Source organism: Euprymna scolopes, chromosome 32 (assembly GCF_053919585.1).
Source record: "Euprymna scolopes isolate OS-2025 chromosome 32, ASM5391958v1, whole genome shotgun sequence".
Taxonomy (NCBI): domain Eukaryota; kingdom Metazoa; phylum Mollusca; class Cephalopoda; order Sepiida; family Sepiolidae; genus Euprymna; species Euprymna scolopes.
Genome location: NC_136513.1, coordinates 51,763,967 through 51,781,459, shown reverse-complemented (window position 1 = coordinate 51,781,459; position 17,493 = coordinate 51,763,967). Strand labels below are relative to the sequence as shown.

Here is a 17,493-nt window from a genome sequence, read left to right as displayed (position 1 = left end):
AAAAAAAAAAAAAATTAAAAAAAATAAGACTGCTTTGGGTGCTAGAAGTGAAACAGAAGGCAAAATTGTGTAAGCAAAAAAGAAAAAAACAACAACAAAAATAAAAAAAAAATGCTGCATGCGAATTTGCATAACTTAAGTTAGTATGTGAATGCGTTATCGATGGAACCATGAAAACACAGATGTTATAATGTTGCAAATTTAGCTATTTAAAACAAATGTATGTAACAAAGGTTTGTGCATGCACGGTTTGCAAACTGTGTCAAAAGTAAGGTTTTTATCTGACCCCCCCCCATCAAACAAAATGACATTTCTACATGAGATAATTGACGATTTTATTTTTCAATATTTCCATGTGTCTGAGAGATCACTTTTTCTAACAATACTGCATATGTGCCTGTATGATGTGAAGGACAAGATTTTTAGTGGACATACAAGACTATTTGCCAAGAACTTTGCAGTCAATTCTACTCTATATGCGACAAAGGCCATCAACTTCCCGTATTTCCCCCTATAACAGACAACACGCTATGCAACATACAAATATCTGTGCGTGATGTCGCGAAGCTAATCAAGAACCTTGATTCCAGTAAAACAACTGGCCCTGACGGCATTCCAGTTAAAGTGCTGAAAAAGCTCCAACCAGAACTTGCCCCCATACTTACAAAACTGTTTAAGCATTGCCTTAAGGAGAAGTGCTTTCCAACACCCTGGAAAACCTCATCAGTATGTCCTGTATTTAAGAATTCAGGTGAAAAGTCATCTCCCTCTCAGTACAGACCAATAAGTCTCCTGTGTGTCATGAGTAAGTTGTTGGAATCCATATTAAATAAAGAAGTAGTCAACCACCTCAACAGAAACAACCTTCTTAGTGACATGCAATATGGTTTCCGCTCTGCAAGATCTACAGTAGATGTGCTAACGGTTATATCTCCTAGGATTAGTGAATCTCTTGACAAAGGCTTCCTTTCCAAGGCAATTGCTCTTGACATATCAAAGGCCTTCAAAAGGTATGGCATAAGGGCCTAGTTCACAAGATTTCCATGTACGGTATCACTGGACATGTTTTCTCAATCATTAAATCATTTCTCTCAGATAGGTTCATAAGAGTAGTGGTTGATGGGCAGAAATCAGAAGCCCACAGTATTAATGCTGGAGTTCCTCAGGGGTCCATCCTGGGCCCAACTCTCTTCCTGATCTACATCAATGATCTCCCAAAACACATACTTAAATCATTCGTTGACATCTATGCTGATGACACGACCCTCTATGGCAACACATCAAAGGCCGTAAATGACAAAGTTCTCTCTAATTCTCTCTCCTCTGATCTTGAGCGCGTGGTATAGTGGAGGAAGAAGTGGCTGGTCACTTTTAATGCATCCAAAACCAAGCTTCTATCTTTACATCATAATCTGGCATCAATTGAAATGGATGACTCTCGTCTTGGGGAGACTCCATGTTTTGACAAGCTTCTGGGTTTGACCTTTACTCCTGATCTGGAATGGAACACGTACATCAAGTCTGTTGCCAAGGACGCTGGGAAAATGGTGGGATCCTTCTACCACTCCAGAAGATATCTCACTACTGATGCAATTCTCTATCTGTATAAAAGCCAAGTACGTCCTAGGCTGAAGTACTGCTGCCACATCTGGGCAGGAGCTGCTAAAAACAGCCTATCCTGCCTTGACAGAGTACAAAATAGACTTCGTGGTTTAGTGGGGATGCTCTTTTCTCTTCCCTGCAACCTCTCTCCCACAGAAGAGACGTTGCAAGCCTGTCTTTGTTTTATTGTTATTTCCATGGCATCATCATCTGAACTCCAATCTCTGGTCCCCCCCTCGCCAATCTTTCACGAGAAACACCTGTCTGTCTGAAACTACTGTCAAAAATTTTCCCCCCTCTTTATCTGTGCCTAAATCCAAACGTAGATTCCATGAGCAAAACTTCTTTCTTAGAACTGCACGCCAGTGGAACTCTCTGCCGCTTGCCTGTTTCCCACCTGACTACAACTTGGATGTCTTCAAATCCAACATAAACAAACTCCTGACAAACCGCCCCTTTAAGTAAGACATTCTATCAAACCTCCAATACTAATGATTACTGCAATACTATCTCATTGATTACTGTACACGCAATAACCCTTATCCCTGAGTGGCCTTCGGGCCTTGATAAGTGGTGAACCCCCCCCTTCCCCATGTAAAAAAAAAAAATACACACATAAACACAGACGACTAAGATTTACCTGATAGACTAATGGGTGGGGAGGGGGGATTGCTTGATTGTAAAATCCGTTTAAATATGATCTTTTAATTTAAAAAAACAAAAAACACGGGACTTGGGTGACATCAATGAGAAGTGAAAGCAAAAAACAATAAAACCAATGCGTGTCAGGCGTGAACTTACAAAGCATAAGACCGTAAATGAGTATCCTATCCATTGGACGAAGATTCTAATGATGCTATCACATTGTAAATTTATTTATTTTAAAAAAACAAAGTTAGAAACTTGCGTTTGCGCATGCTTGTTTAAGATTCAACGTTATAGTGAAGATTTTTGCATCACCCTCCCTTCAAATCCGACATTTTTACATGAAATAAACTTGATCTTTTGTTTTTGTTTTTTTTTACGATATTTTTTTGTCGGAGGAATCACCTTTTCATACAATACCATGTCTATATCATAATGATACGAATGACTAAAGTTTTTAGCAGACATATAAACACACACACAGATTTTGAGATTTATATACGTCCATCTAAACAAATGATGATCCACGTGGTCATTGGAAACTTGAAGTTTGTACATGAAGCCAGGGGTGCTCAATACATCGATCGTGATTTACAAGTTGATTGCAAAGATACTGTGAATCAATCGCACGGCACGGGGTTGTATTCATTTCGTTTCATTTCATCAAGCATTTTCATTCGTTTCGTTCTAAAATTTGGATATAGGTTTTAATTAAAATAAATAAATTTGGATATAGGTTTTGATTAAAATAAAACAAAACAAATTAATTCGTTTTGTTCGTTCGTTCTGCTGGTAACAAGTTCACGTTCCACTGAAAATTTTATATTAAAAGATGGAAAAAAATTAGTGGTTTTTATCAAATAAAATATGATAATCTTGACTCTGTTTAAAATGAAATTTGTTCATCTTAAAAAAAAAAAAAAAAAAAAAAAAAATGTAACTCTCAAATTCAGACAAAACGGAAAAAAAACAAAAACAAACAAATTGAAATTCATTTGAAAATTTTAAAAATGTATAAATTTAAAAAACGGGATGAAATGAAATGAAACAAAATAAATTCAACCCTGATTCGTACATTCTTCCTATTATCTGTTTTTTTTTTTGTTTTTTTTTTTAAATTCATTTGATTGATGTGGTTGGTTGCTCGCGCTAATCTTACCTTTCCTATCAAAGAGGCCATTACAATTGCACAAAGCAGTGCACTTTAGCAAGCTAGTAGGTAGGCCTCTGATTTATTTTTTCTAAATTTAAGATTATAAAAATGACCAGAGGAGTTCGATCAACTAAAAAGTTTAAAACGTACCATTTCCATACGGAATGAGAGGTTGACTTTTTTTTTTTTTTCCACTATGTCATTTTCAAAGTGTGTTTGCCTCATCTGCCATTTTGTAGTCACTATACCAAAAAAGGGAAATGTTGAGCGGCATTTTCAGACTGTCCATAAAACTTATGATACTGAATTTCCACCAAAAAAGTGAGCTGAGAAAGATAAAGGAACTGAAATCCCAGTTGTCCCGACGGCATTTTTCATCAATTAACTTCAAAAGCAAATGCGGCCACAGAAGCTTCGTTCCTGGTGACTCATTTAATTATTAAGAACAAGAAATCTTTCCAAGATGGAGAAATGGTAAAAAGAGGCATTTGTTAAAGCTAAAAGTCGTTTTTCAAAGATTTAAAAAAAAAATAAAACAGACATACTATCATCAATGAGCTCTCCAGCTATCAAGAACTACAGTTACAAGACGCAGTGAAGCCATGGCACAAGATTTAATTAAACGACTTTCGAAAGACATTTTAGAATGTAAGTGTTTTTCTCTGCAGCTGGATGAGTCAATTGATGTTAGCACAAAAGTGGAGCTGTTAACAATCCTGCCTATGAAAGAACACACGTGAGAAGACATTAAAAACTTCCTTTAGGATACCCAGCTTCCAGTGTACAAAATGGTGCCCATCATCACTAACAGAGCGTCTGCGATGATTGGTCACCTGAAAGGGTTTATTGCCAAATGCAGGAAGGATAATTCTTTGCCAGACTTCCTTAATTACCCCTGCATAATATACCGACAAGCTTTATGTCTTAAAATGCTCAACATGAAAACAATAATGGATGTAGCAATGAAGATCGCCTGTTCTATTTGTGCCAAATCTCTTCAAAGACGGCTATTCCATTCACATTTGAATAACACTGATGGTGAGCACTCTGAGTTATTGTTGTACACTGATGTCAGATGGCTTAATCGAGGAAAATTACTACAAAGATTTCAAGATCCAGATATCATGGTCTTCTTCTGAGAAGCCAAAAGTACAGAATATAATCAACTAAGTGATGATCAGTGGTTGCTAGAGTTAGCATTTTTAACTGATCTGACCAACATGTTGTATAAATTTAATCTAGAACTGCAAGGAAAAGACAAAACTGATTAATATAAGTTCAGTTGATGCTTTCAATCGAAAAATGCATCATCTCTCCTGAAAGCTCTAGTACCATGATTTAGCAAACTTCCAAAACCTCAGAGCTGAACATGCAAGGGAAGTCATGTCTGTAGCTTGATAGAGTGCGTTGCACAAATCAGATTGACAATTATTGTACGAGTTTGATAAAAGATTTTAAAACTTTGCTTTACTCGAACCTATTGCGACATTCATGTGCTACCCCTTTTGGGAAGATGACGCAGTTATTCCACTTGCATAAGAAATTGCAACACTGTTCCACCTGAACTGATCTCAAGTGGAGGATGACATTTTGATACTACAAACTGACGTTAAGATGACATGGGCAACAACTTTTGTAAGTTCTGTACAAAAGAAAATTATCCTAACACGAGAAAATTGTGAAACTTGATTGACTGTATTATTTGACTCCACTTATTTGAGTCCGTCTTTTCCGACATGAAGATTATTAAATCCAAGTACCGTTCTACGATGACTGATCATTTAGAAGTATGCTTGAGCCTGTCTGTCAGTAGCTACTGTCCGGACTATGCATCCCTGGCAAATTCACTTCAGTGCAAGTCTTCAGAGTAAGACAATGTCCAAAAATGCACACAGTATTGAACAATTGGATTCCTATAATTTTGCAAGGTTTGACAACATTTATGGATCTTTAAATTTTGTATTTTTAAAATAAATGCATCACAAATTTAAATTATTCGTTTATTTGTGGACTGTTATCCTCATCTTTATAGTTGTTTCACAACGTTTCAGTCAACTATTCTTCTGGCCTTCATCAAGTGATTGACCACAACAGAATAGGAATGCTGTATCCTCAGTCATTACTGCCTTCCATAGTTGTCTCACTACGTTTTAGCCAACTAAACCTCTGGATAGGATTGAAACCGCTATCTTCAAACAATGCTCATCTGCTCCTACTCAAAGCCGGCCAGAGGATTAGTTTTATTATTATTCACCCCAGGCATATTATCACTTGGACTAAGGGGATACTAATTCGGATTGTTTACAAAATACGATATTGGGAGTTGAGCAGCAAGAGATCTGTTTACGCTGCATTTAAACTTCTGCATGTTAGTACAGTCAGGGAAACAGGAAACAGAGAGGGAATTCCAAAGTCTAGCAGTTCAAGAGAAGAAACTATTAGGCTTCCCAACAATTATAGACCTCAACAGTGAAGGAGCAGGATTTTGTTGCTTGATGCGTTTGTTGGGAGTAGGTATGTTGAGGGGGCAAAAATGCAATAAATTCATCCGTAAAGTACTTGCACAAGGATGCAAAATTGCAGCTATAGGACAAAGGTTGGAGTTTGGTTGACAGTGTGTGACCTATTCGATTGGAAATTCTTTCTTGGAGCGTGTCTAAGTGAGAGAGACCAGTGGTAGCTACATCAGCCCAGATGCGGCAGTAATACTCTATGCATGAATGAATTGTAGCTTTGTAGAGATATAGAATGCTGTCAAGTGCGAGTAATTTTCTAGCATGGTAAAGGGAGCCCACCTTCTTTGCAGCAGCTTTGGCAATATCCTCAATATATTTGTTACATGGATGAAAAATTCACCCCTTCGCTGGTGTTACCAGTCAACTTGGTTATTTATGTTGTATTGAGATATCCTCTTGTTGCACAAGTTATCAGTCCATCAGGATATCTATTTTAAAAAAAATTTTTATTGCTTTTTATTAAAAAAAAAAAAAAAAAAAAAATGACACAAATCTGAACTCCATTTCGATTCTTCAGGCCTATGACTACTCGGGCTACCTACAAACAAAGAAAGCTGCTCACAACAATAAGGTAAAGTTTATGCACTCTTCCCGGCCTCTTGATACTCTCACCTTTTTCTATTTCCAATCTGTATATTAACACACTGGACCATGTGTACTTTCAGCACCCCAATTATGTTGGCAAGTGGAAGGAATGAGTTTTCCATAGCACTGATGAGATCACTTACTTTTTTTTTTTTTTTTTTTTTTTAATTCTTCCCCCCCCCCCTCAAAAAAAAAGCCAATCTTTTGTTTGGTTTTTGCCAATTGTTTTTGTAAATAGCCAGGAGGTGCCGAGGCGCTTATCTAACTAGAAGGCGAGAGAAAAAAAAGATGTTTGTTTTTTTTTAAACCCCAAACAAGGCATATTGCCATTTGGACATAAGAGGCTACTGTTTGGGATTATGCGATAACAAGCGATTGTGGAGAGTTGTCGTGAGATGTTTATTCACATTACATTTAAACTTCACATTGCATTTAAACTTCTGCGTGTTAATACAGTCAGAAAAGCAGGAAACAGTGAGGGAATTCCAAAATCTAACAGTCTAGGGGAAGAAACTATTAGAGTAGAAGACTTTCTGACATCTAGACATCAACAGTGAAGGGGGGATTTCGCTGCTTGTCGCGTTAGTTGAGAGTAGGTATGTTGTTCACCCCAAACAAGGCATATTGCCAATGAAACATAAGGTCTACTATGTTAGGGGTCATATTTATAATACTGAAAGAGGGCAAATTTGATGAGGTATTGGGTAGCAAAATGTTTGTTCCCATTACATTTAAATTTCTGCATGTTGCTGTAGTCTGGGAGCAGAAAAATAATTCCAAAGGCGAGCGGTTTAAAAAAGAAGCTTCCAGCCTCTAGGGATCTCTATATATTGAAGAGGTGGGATTTTGCTACTAGTCAGGCACAGAGTGTTTAGATTGAGTAGGTACACATACAGTAAGTTCTTTTGTTTTCAAGCTTGGAATGGACATCCTACCGGATGCCAAAAATTCACTCGTTATCTTATATATTCCAACAGAGAGATCTTTTTAAAATTCTGACCGTCCCTTTGAGTACAGCTGTTTGAATCTCTTACACTTGGTTCACCGGGTATATTTTCCAGGTAGTTTTTTAAATTCCTTTTCATAAGTTGCTCCTATAATTACTGGAATGATGGAAGTCTTCCCCAGATTCCAATTTCTTTTCATGTCAAACATAAGATTTTGGTATTTCATTATCTTTTCTCTCTCGGCTCTGTTTAAGCCAGCATCATTGCGGACACTAACGAATACTAAGGTTGCTTCTTTCTCCTTCTTATTCATGTATGGGGATAAAACGGTACGTCAATACAAGAATAGTAATCCAGATAATTCAAATTATCAATCCTCATCTCAAAAATTGTTAAATTTAAAAATCTTTAAATTGCATAAATACGTTAGTTTTCCCAATTATCTATATAATGACCTTGTTTTATATCTACAGGGTGTGTAAGGTATTTGAGGACACTTATATTTTTGTCATTTAAATTAAGAATAAACTAATGTTTGTTTTCAGAGTATCCCATGGCAGATACTACAACTAATGAATAAACTAATTAATGTTTGTAGTAGAGATTTAGAAGGCTGTCACAATGCGAGGAATGAAATATAGTCGTTGTTGGTAAAAGTAGACGAGAACAAGTGGCGATTTACAAATCAATAAGTACATACACATATGTTTATATATACATATATTTATTCAGTTGTATTAGGTACAAATGTCTTACTTGTTATGTCTGCGACAATGTCCATTATTAATTTCGGGAAAAAATTCCCTTTTCAAATGGTGGACGTAACAGATCAATTCAAAGCATGCTAGATGATGGAGCGGAAGTTGTATAGCTGTGTGGGGCCTCTGAGCAAATGTGAGGAGGGGATTTATGTATGGTCTGATTAGGTAATTAACATGTTTATATTTTTTTATTTATTTTTATTTATTTGTTTTTTTTAGTATATAACTTATTGCTTTAGCGTGAGCAGTTTTAAAATTTTGTATGTTCTCTATTTTGTTGTCTTTATTATTATTATTATTATTATTATTACTATTATTATTTATTTATTTATTTGTTCTACTGATATGTGTGATGCCTTGGTTTATCTAGGTCACATAAGCCGCTAGTAGGCTGTGTCCGGTTAGCTATTGAAGGATAAAAGTAGGGATGGGATGTGAGAGGGGTGGTGCGCTCCCAGTCGGCAGCTGGGTGTTTAGGTTAGTGTTGCCAGGAGTAGGAAGATAGGTGGGAAGGGGGCATTGGAATGATTAATGTTTGTTTTCAGAAGATCCCATGACAGATACGATAACTAATAAAATGAAAAGACGTGCTGTAATAAAAGTGAAACACAGCAATTCAAAAATTGCAATATTTCTAAAAATCGTCATTGGTTTTTTTTTTTTGGTATAATTATCAGTGAAAGGCACATCGTATCTCCTCATTTTTTTTTTTTTTTTTGGTATAATTATCAGTGAAAGGCACATCGTATCTCCTCATTTTTTTGGGGGGGGTATAATTATCAGTGAAAGGCACATCGTATCTCCTCATTTTTTTTTTCAACAGGGTCTTAGAGTCAATGGAGATGCCTATGCCGAGACTTTTCAAACAACTGTTAGCCATTGGATAGAAAACGTAACTAATGGAAGGGCCTGTGTCTTCTAACAAGATTCAGCACTCATAAAGCACTCAAAACCCATGATTAGATGGCCGAGAATTTTCATGATCATGTCACACCAAACTTCTGGTCTCATAACTGACCACACGTAATAATCCTTTGGATTATTACGTGTGGGGGCGTCATTGAAAAGGAAGTTAATAAACATCCTCATAACACTAAATTGTCTGATGAAAGCAATAGCCCAAACAATAGAGGACATAAAGACCGCCTGATCAAAGCTTGGAGTCGCTTTCTAACTCAAATAGAGTCTGTGATAGAAGCCGGAGAAAGATATATACAGAATAAAACCTAGATTAATATTATCTTTATTGGTTTTGTTACGAGAAATTGTAAATTTTAAGGATTTAAAAGTTTCATTTTCTGTTTTTTCGAAAAGTGATTTAGGTGGCCTCGATATATTACGCACTCTGTATATAATATTCTGCTTATTCCGTCTTTAGTCTGTATGTTATGCTTTGAAAAAAGGTTAAATACAATTTTTGAAGGTCAAACTGCTTCCCAGTTTACGAAATTTGGCTTTAAAAAGGCCAATCTAGCAACTCTGGATGTGAATGACCTCCCTTTGATTTAGCCTTGTTTTCGAATATCATTGTAATAATAGATTATCATTGTAATAATAGATTATCATTGTAATAATAGATTATCATTGTAATAATAGATTATCGTTGTTGTAGTAGTGTAAGAAAAGAACTCATAATTTCAATGGTTTTTCATCAAAGAAAAAAAGTCATGTTATGCAAAAAAAAAGGGAACATTTGAAAGAAACAAGGAGAGAAAAAAAGAACATAGTCTATGAAGAGGTGCTGGATTGAAGGAGCAAATTAAAGATTGTCTCTTACAACAGGCATCTTGTTGCTCAACTCCCTACATAGTATTCTTGCAAATTATATCCCAGATAGTAGCCCCCTACATCAAAGTAGCGTTGTGCCTTATTTTGGGGTGAAAATGAAAAAAAAAAATTGTATTAAATTATGTAGCACAATATCACTTTCTCAGTATTTATTATTTGCTGCATTTTATTGTTTGTTTTTGGTTTTTTTTTGCCATCCAAAACCTATTTTTTTTATGCTACACATAAAAACATCAGGTTTATCAAAATATAGTTGTTGATTAAACATATTTCTAATTTTGTAAAATTTCCACAGGTCCTGCTAGTTAGGATATATTGCCAGATGAGAAGTTTAGATAAAAAAATAATTCAAAATATTTTCATGCTATTTTTAATGGGATTTTTAGAAATTTGTTTTAGCTTTCTTTTATTTTTGACTTTCAATAAATATTCGATTAATATTAACGATTAACAGAAAATTAAATAGGCAGGAGTAGACATACACAGAAAGAAAGAAAGATGTATATAGAATGAGTAATATAAATGTATGAAGTGACAAGCAAGATGTTTGTTCACATTACATTTAGACTTCTGCAAGTTAGTATATTCAGGGAAGCAGGAAATATAAAGAAAATTCCAAAGTCTAGCAGTCCAAAAATGTTAAGTTTTGAGGCATTGTGTTAAACAAAGATGGCGGCGTAGTTCAGATCAGTAACCAAGATTGCGGCGTAGTTCAGATCAGTAACCACGATGGCGGCCAAGAATCAAATGCGGTCCGTGGCGTAGTTAACGGCGAACTGATTGAATCCAAAATTCGACAATTTTTATAAAAATTTTGGGACGTTTTCATTGGTTGTTTAGCACAGCCGTTGGTTATAAAAATGATTGGCGAATCCATTCGTCTCATACCCCCTATTAGAAGTCAAAAACATTTTACAAGAAGAGAAAAAAACTATTAGAGTAGAAGACTTTCATGCATTGAAACTTTTCTTCAAAAATAATCGCCTGGTGTTATAGCATAGGTCAACTTTTATCATTTTATTTTCAAACGAATTTTCTCATTTCTTTTTTTTTGTCTTGAAAGTAATGAAAATAATTTTATCCTACAACTAACCAAGCACTTCTACAATCCTCCAAGACATCTCGGCTGAACATGGATTCTAAGAATGAAACAATAACCATTTCCATGTATGCTTATTTAACAATTCTTGCTCGATTTTGAATGCATTTCTCTGAAAATTGTCAACAATCAGAATTTTTAACAAAAAAAAAAATGTAAAATTGCACAATTCAGTTTTCATCAAACAATGATCATCATGAAATATAGATATTAAAATTCTGCTTATTTATTAAATCTGCTCTGTATGTATGTATTGAGCACTTTTTTATACTTTTTTTTTTTTTGCACCTCTCTATTCATAGTTTAAAAGCTGTCTATAACTTTTGAATTGAAAGCCATGTTTATTTCAGAAGAGTTTCTGATGTGTAGCTAATCTGTAGAGGACTTTGATTTTAAAATTTTGTAGGCAAAGAGCAAAGATTTTTCTAGTGTAGACTCAAAAAAAAAATTAATTATCCAATACTTTTATGGAGCAATTTCATTTTCTTATTAGTTGTTAGCAGAACGTGGCTCTATTTGATTGGTCAGTTCCTATCACCAGTGTCTGTAGTATAACCTTCCAATTTTCGTTAATCATACCCTCTTATTATAGAATAAATATTGCAGCAACAATTTTTTTGTATCCAATATGCACACACACACACACACACACACACACACATATATATATATATATATATATATATATAAAACAAAAGGTCTATATTCCAAATTTCAAGATGTCCATCTTACCGTTTATTTCCTAAAGCATGTTAAAAAGTTGAATTCTTGACAGCACTTGTTTCGTAGCTCAAAATCATTCATGTAATCATGGCAATTTTTATTTCGCTCTTAACTCATCAGAAAGGAACTCATTAACTTGAAAAGAAAATAAAGGAATATGAACATGGTTACAAAATCTGAAAATCGAAAGAGAAGTTGCAATTGTATTTTCTTGCAACTTCTTTACACGCCCATATGCACAGTCGTGTATTCACGCATGCATATACGCATATATATGCATATATATTATATACACATGCACACACATATTTTTTAAGCCATATATTATATTCCCATATAATCATATTTTTTAAGCCATATATTATATTCCCATATAATCATATTTTTTAAGCCATATATTATATTCCCATATAATCATATTTTTTAAGCCATATATTATATTCCCATATAATCATAGGCTGCATAAAAGCAGAGTTTGTTAAAAACGAATCTTTACTTCATTTTATTTTTGTCTTTGTTTAAAACTTATTTTTTTATTGCTTATACTAATGAATATTTATTGATTTTAAAACTTATTTTTTTATTGCTTATACTAATGATAAATATTTATTGATTTTATATTTTTTATTGCTTATACTAATGATAAATATTTATTGATTTTATATTTTTTATTGCTTATACTAATGAATATTGATTTTATATTTTTTATTGCTTATACTAATGATAAATATTTATTGATTTTATAACTTATTTTTTATTGCTTATACTAATGATAAATATTTATTGATTTTATAACTTATTTTTTATTGCTTATACTAATGAATATTTATTGGTTTTATAACTTATTTTTTTATTGCTTATACTAATAAATATTTATTGATTTTAAATTATCAGTAAAACAAAAATCTATAGCTTATTCCCCCCCCCCCTAAAAATGAATTTTTTATGTTTCCAAAAAATATGCACATATTACATGGGTATTTACAGAAATTCGACCTCTCTCCCTTCTACAAAAAAACTTTAATGATTTAAAAAGAATTGGAATCAGAAATTTAAAAGAGAATCTGTAATTTAATCAGAATTGAAAAATATTGGAATCATTTTATTACCAAAAATTACTGAATACTGTTTTAAAAATGTAATTTATTTTACTGGAATTCTTAATTTACTTATAAGAGATTATTTTTTTTATTTTTTTTTTTTTTTTCTCCAGGTACCTGAAAATTCCTTTGATGGAGATTGTGGCCGTGAGTCTATGCGTGTTAAAGAATTCACTTTTGATTTCTCCTTCTGGTCTGCTTTGAAATCGGACCCACATTATGCCTGCCAAGAACATGTAAGTAATTATTGATATGTATTTTCATTTACTGCACATGGTCAATTCTCCGAGTTGTTTTATCGTAATGTCATGATTGCAGTATTCAGGCTGGATCTTTCCAGCAAGTTCACCATATCCCAAACACTGGTTGAACAGATATAATCCAAGGCTGCTCCTATTATGAGTGCAAGCCATCTTGCAGCAAGTGAAAATTGTACTGTAGAGGACAAACTGTTGCCAGTAGACACGGAGGATGCGACGAAGGCAGCAATGGTTGAATACCTCTATTTTGCATTAGTTTACTCGCCCACATAGGCCAAATCTTGCAGCCATAAAGGAGAATGATGCAGATAAAGGCTTGTTAGATTCTAACTTTAGTGTTCAGCATTATTTCTTGTCAAGACCAGAGCCATGATCAAAGTTGACAGAAGGCAATACGAACATTGTTGATGTGGTTGAGAATGTCTTCTTGGCTTTTTGTGTTGATGATAGAACAAAGATATTTGAACCAATCAACCTCCATGTTGAGAAGATCTTATGTCTAACATTGTAAGAAGGATGACAAACGTTTTTTATTTTCAATCCGTTTTTTGATTTTTAATATTTAATTCTGGTCAGTATTTTATTTTTAATTGGTCATAAATAAAAGTCCATCCTCATGAACACAGGAAAAAATTTAAGTCTACAATTTTTGGTTCTTGTCCAGAATTCTCTCTATATTAAAAACAGTAAAAAAAAAAATCTATTGTACTTACCCATGACGAAACGGAAATATCATATTTCAAAAAATGGTACTTGTACAGTTTAATCAAGACATTAAAAAATGAAAATATCGGAAAAAAGTTTAAATTGTACGTATCCGTTATGGAATGAAGTTCTCCGAAAAAAAAATTCACTTAATTTCATCAAGTAGTTTTTTTTTTTTTTTTGTTTTTTTTTTTGACAGCGAAAAAACAATTTGTCAAGATACCGAGCAAAAGGTTCGATTCTTAGGAAGAAAAGCTAGTATTAAAGATGGGGAGGGAGTGTCGGCGCTTTAACTGGAGTTATCTTCCCGTTGCATGTTCTAAAATTCAAACAAAAAAATTTTTAAATCCAAGATGTCTGCCTTCAACGCGCTCTCATAAAAACGTGTTTTTCCGCTGTAAAAAAAAAAAAAAAAAAAAAAAACTACTCGATCAAATTAAGTGAAATTTTTTTTTCGGAGATCTTCAGTTCAAAACGGATACGTACAATATAACCTTTTTTTCGATATTTTCATTTTTTAATGTCTTGATTAAACTGTACAAGTACCCAAAAAATTATGTAAATTGAGTTATCTCCCTTTATTTTATTTTAGATTTTCAAAATGGAGGATAAAATTGCTGCCCTTCCATTACTCATAAAATTTGATTTTCTTATTTAAAATTAAAACTACTTTAATGAATTTTAATTTACAAAGCAGGGAGGGAAGAGCGGTAGCTCTAGATATATCTGTGATACTATAAAGTGGCCCTGGGGTGGATTTGAGCCACTAAGTGCTTAGAGGGGGGGGTAGACAAAGAAATAAGAAATATCCTACAATAGACAAGGGGATAGGAAATGGCTTAGAAAAACAAAGAAAGAGGAAATATCCTACAATCAACCACAATAATAGAAACCTACTGATAAAACAGGGAAGGGCAGCTTCTGGTAACCAGGATGGGGTGGGCGACCAGTGATACCAATGTAGAGGGGACAGGCAGTTGAGATCGAGATGCGCTCGAGAGCGGATGGAAGTTGAACAGTCAGTTGACAGTTAGATGCCCGTCGCAGCGGATGGAAATTGGACAGTGACAGTTGAGATCTAGATTCGCTAGACAGCGGTTGGAAGTTGGACAGTGATAGTTGAACAGTTATAGAGTTGACTGTGAACTAGAGACGTGGACAATTATGGAGTTGATTGTGAAACAGAGATAGACGAATGTAACATCGATAGAACAGCGGAAGACAAGTCCAACAGTAAATTTATATGTGAACATTGGTGTTTGTGTTTTTCCTTTGTTCATATTTCTATTTTGTGAACCGCATGTGTTCTCATCGACAGTCGCCAACGGGAAAAGGATGATCCGGCCATAAGAACAACAGTCGAACAAAAAATCTATGGTACACGACGTTGGGAGTCGGCGATTGTCGAGGAGCCACACACACGTCAGGTTACATATCTAAGGCTTTTGACAGGGTATGGCATAAGGCTCTCCTCAGGAAAATTAGATCATACGGTATCACTGGTAGAATACTTAACATAATTAAATCCTTCTTAGATAAGAGAAAAATCCAGGTTGTCCTCGATGGTCGTACATCTAAACAATCTAATATAAATGTGGGAGTGCCCCAGGGGTCTATCCTTGGACCTCTACTGTTCCTGATATTCATAAATGACCTCCCCGACAAAATTGCCTCTGAGATGGGTATATATGCTGATGACACTACACTCTATAACAGGCATGAGAGGAAAACAAATGAACACATAACTAAAGAAATGGCAGAAACACTAGAGGATCACCTCCAATCTGTAGTGGAATGGGGACAAAAATAGATGGTCACGTTCAATGCTGCTAAGACTAAACTAGTTTCATTCAATAATTACAAGAAACCTTCTCTACCACCTATAGCAATGGCCAACGACTCTATATCTGAGAGTACATCTTTCAAACTCCTTGGCTTAACGTTCACAGGAAATATGAGTTGGAACAATTACATTGAAGGCATTGCCAGTGCCGCTGCAAGGAAGGTGGGCTCTCTCTACCGTGCTAGAAAACTACTAACACCTAAAAGTATCCTGTACCTCTATAAGGCCACCATTCGCCCATGTATGGAGTATTGCTGTCACATTTGGGCTGGTGCATCTGCTACTAGTCTCTCGCTTGACAAGGTTCAAAAGAGAGTCGCAAATCTGATAGGCCCTGAACTGGCATCTAAGCTTCAGCCTCTGTCCTATCGACGAAACGTTGCATCCCTCTGCCTGTTCTATAAGTATTTTAATGGTGAATGCTCTGACGAACTGCAAACACTTGTGCCCCCACGACGTGAACACCCCCGACAAACCCGACAGGCTGCTAAATCCCACCCCCACACTGTAAAGATCCCTAGATGTAAAAGATCTTTCTACTCCAGTAGTTTCTTCCCCCAGAACCGCTAGACTTTGGAATTCCATTCCAGGTCCCTGCTTCCCCAACAGTACTACCGTGCAGAAGTTCAAGTGCAACATGAATCGATATCTTGCTGCCCAAATCCCTACATAGTACCCCAGTAGTTGTTGCCCCTGATAGTAGCCCCCTACACCAAAGTGGCAATGTGCCTTGTTTGGGGTGAAAATGTAATTTAAAAAAAAAAAAATTGTTTTGTTTTTTATTTTTCCAGGTGTTCAAATCTCTCGGACATGATGTTGTCAGTTCAGCATACGACGGATACAACGCTTGCGTATTTGCTTATGGCCAGACTGGTTCTGGAAAAAGTTATACCATGATGGGAAATCCGGTAAGTCTAGAATCCTTCTCTCATTCTCCGAGTTGTTTTATCGTGATAAACTGTTGAAAACGATCGTTTCTACTTTTCCAACACTGAAGAAGTGAAATTCATTAAGTCCAACCATTTAAGATCTAACACAAAACTTTTAATGTTATCTCTCAACCACAGAAAATGAAAATAAAAAAAAAACTTCAGATACAAAGGCAAGCAAAATATATACATGCTAACAGTGACCTGCAGAGAAGATTTTCAGGGCAGGTGCTCAAGCGCAAAAAACGTAAAAAAATATAGTAATGGTGGGGCTTATAATAAGTTCCTCTGAAAAGGACACTTTTAAAACCGGATTAAAAGAAGCAGGTACTTGGGCACCCCTAGCACCACCACCACCCCCTTGCAAGTCCCTGCATGCTAGTAAGGTCTGTGTTCCAGCATTAACTGGAGAAAAATTTAAAAGCAAGAATCACAACACTCAGAAGTAAATTGATCAGAAAGGATTAGACAGACTTGTTGCATCCAAAAAGGAATTGTAAAAAGTTTCATGGGGGAGAAGGAGATACTGATTTGTTTGCAGAAACGACCACAGGACAACGGATTCTGATTCTGACTGATTTTTCACGCGAGCATAAGAACATAGACATTTGACTTAAATATTGGATGAAAGGATGAAAAAATGAAGCAACTTGTATCATCGACATAGCTTTCTTAAAGTGGATATTTGTTTATTAGCCCCGTGATATGTAGCGTAACATTTTTTTTTATTTTTAAGAGGTTTTTCATGTTATAAAAGATTGTTACTGGCATTTTCTGCTTTAAAGAAAGAGTTGAAGTAGATTTGCCTTGAGGAGAATCTATTAGCCAGGTATGAAA

At 35.0% G+C, this 17,493-nt stretch overlaps 1 protein-coding gene across 3 annotated transcripts in view; it reads left to right on the top strand.

Annotated features, from left to right (window-relative positions):
- Nucleotides 1-17,493, top strand: part of LOC145256352 (kinesin-like protein KIF16B) — a 173,920-nt gene that overhangs the window by 47,565 nt on the left and 108,862 nt on the right. For 2 of the 3 annotated variants that reach the window (XM_080115170.1, XM_080115169.1), the window contains exons 3-5: nt 6,434-6,487; nt 13,033-13,155; nt 16,519-16,635. In XM_080115170.1, coding sequence (XP_079971296.1) covers nt 6,434-6,487; nt 13,033-13,155; nt 16,519-16,635 — 294 coding nt within the window. The remainder of the gene's footprint in view (nt 1-6,433; nt 6,488-13,032; nt 13,156-16,518; nt 16,636-17,493) is intronic. The other variant, XM_080115171.1, reaches the window with a different exon arrangement.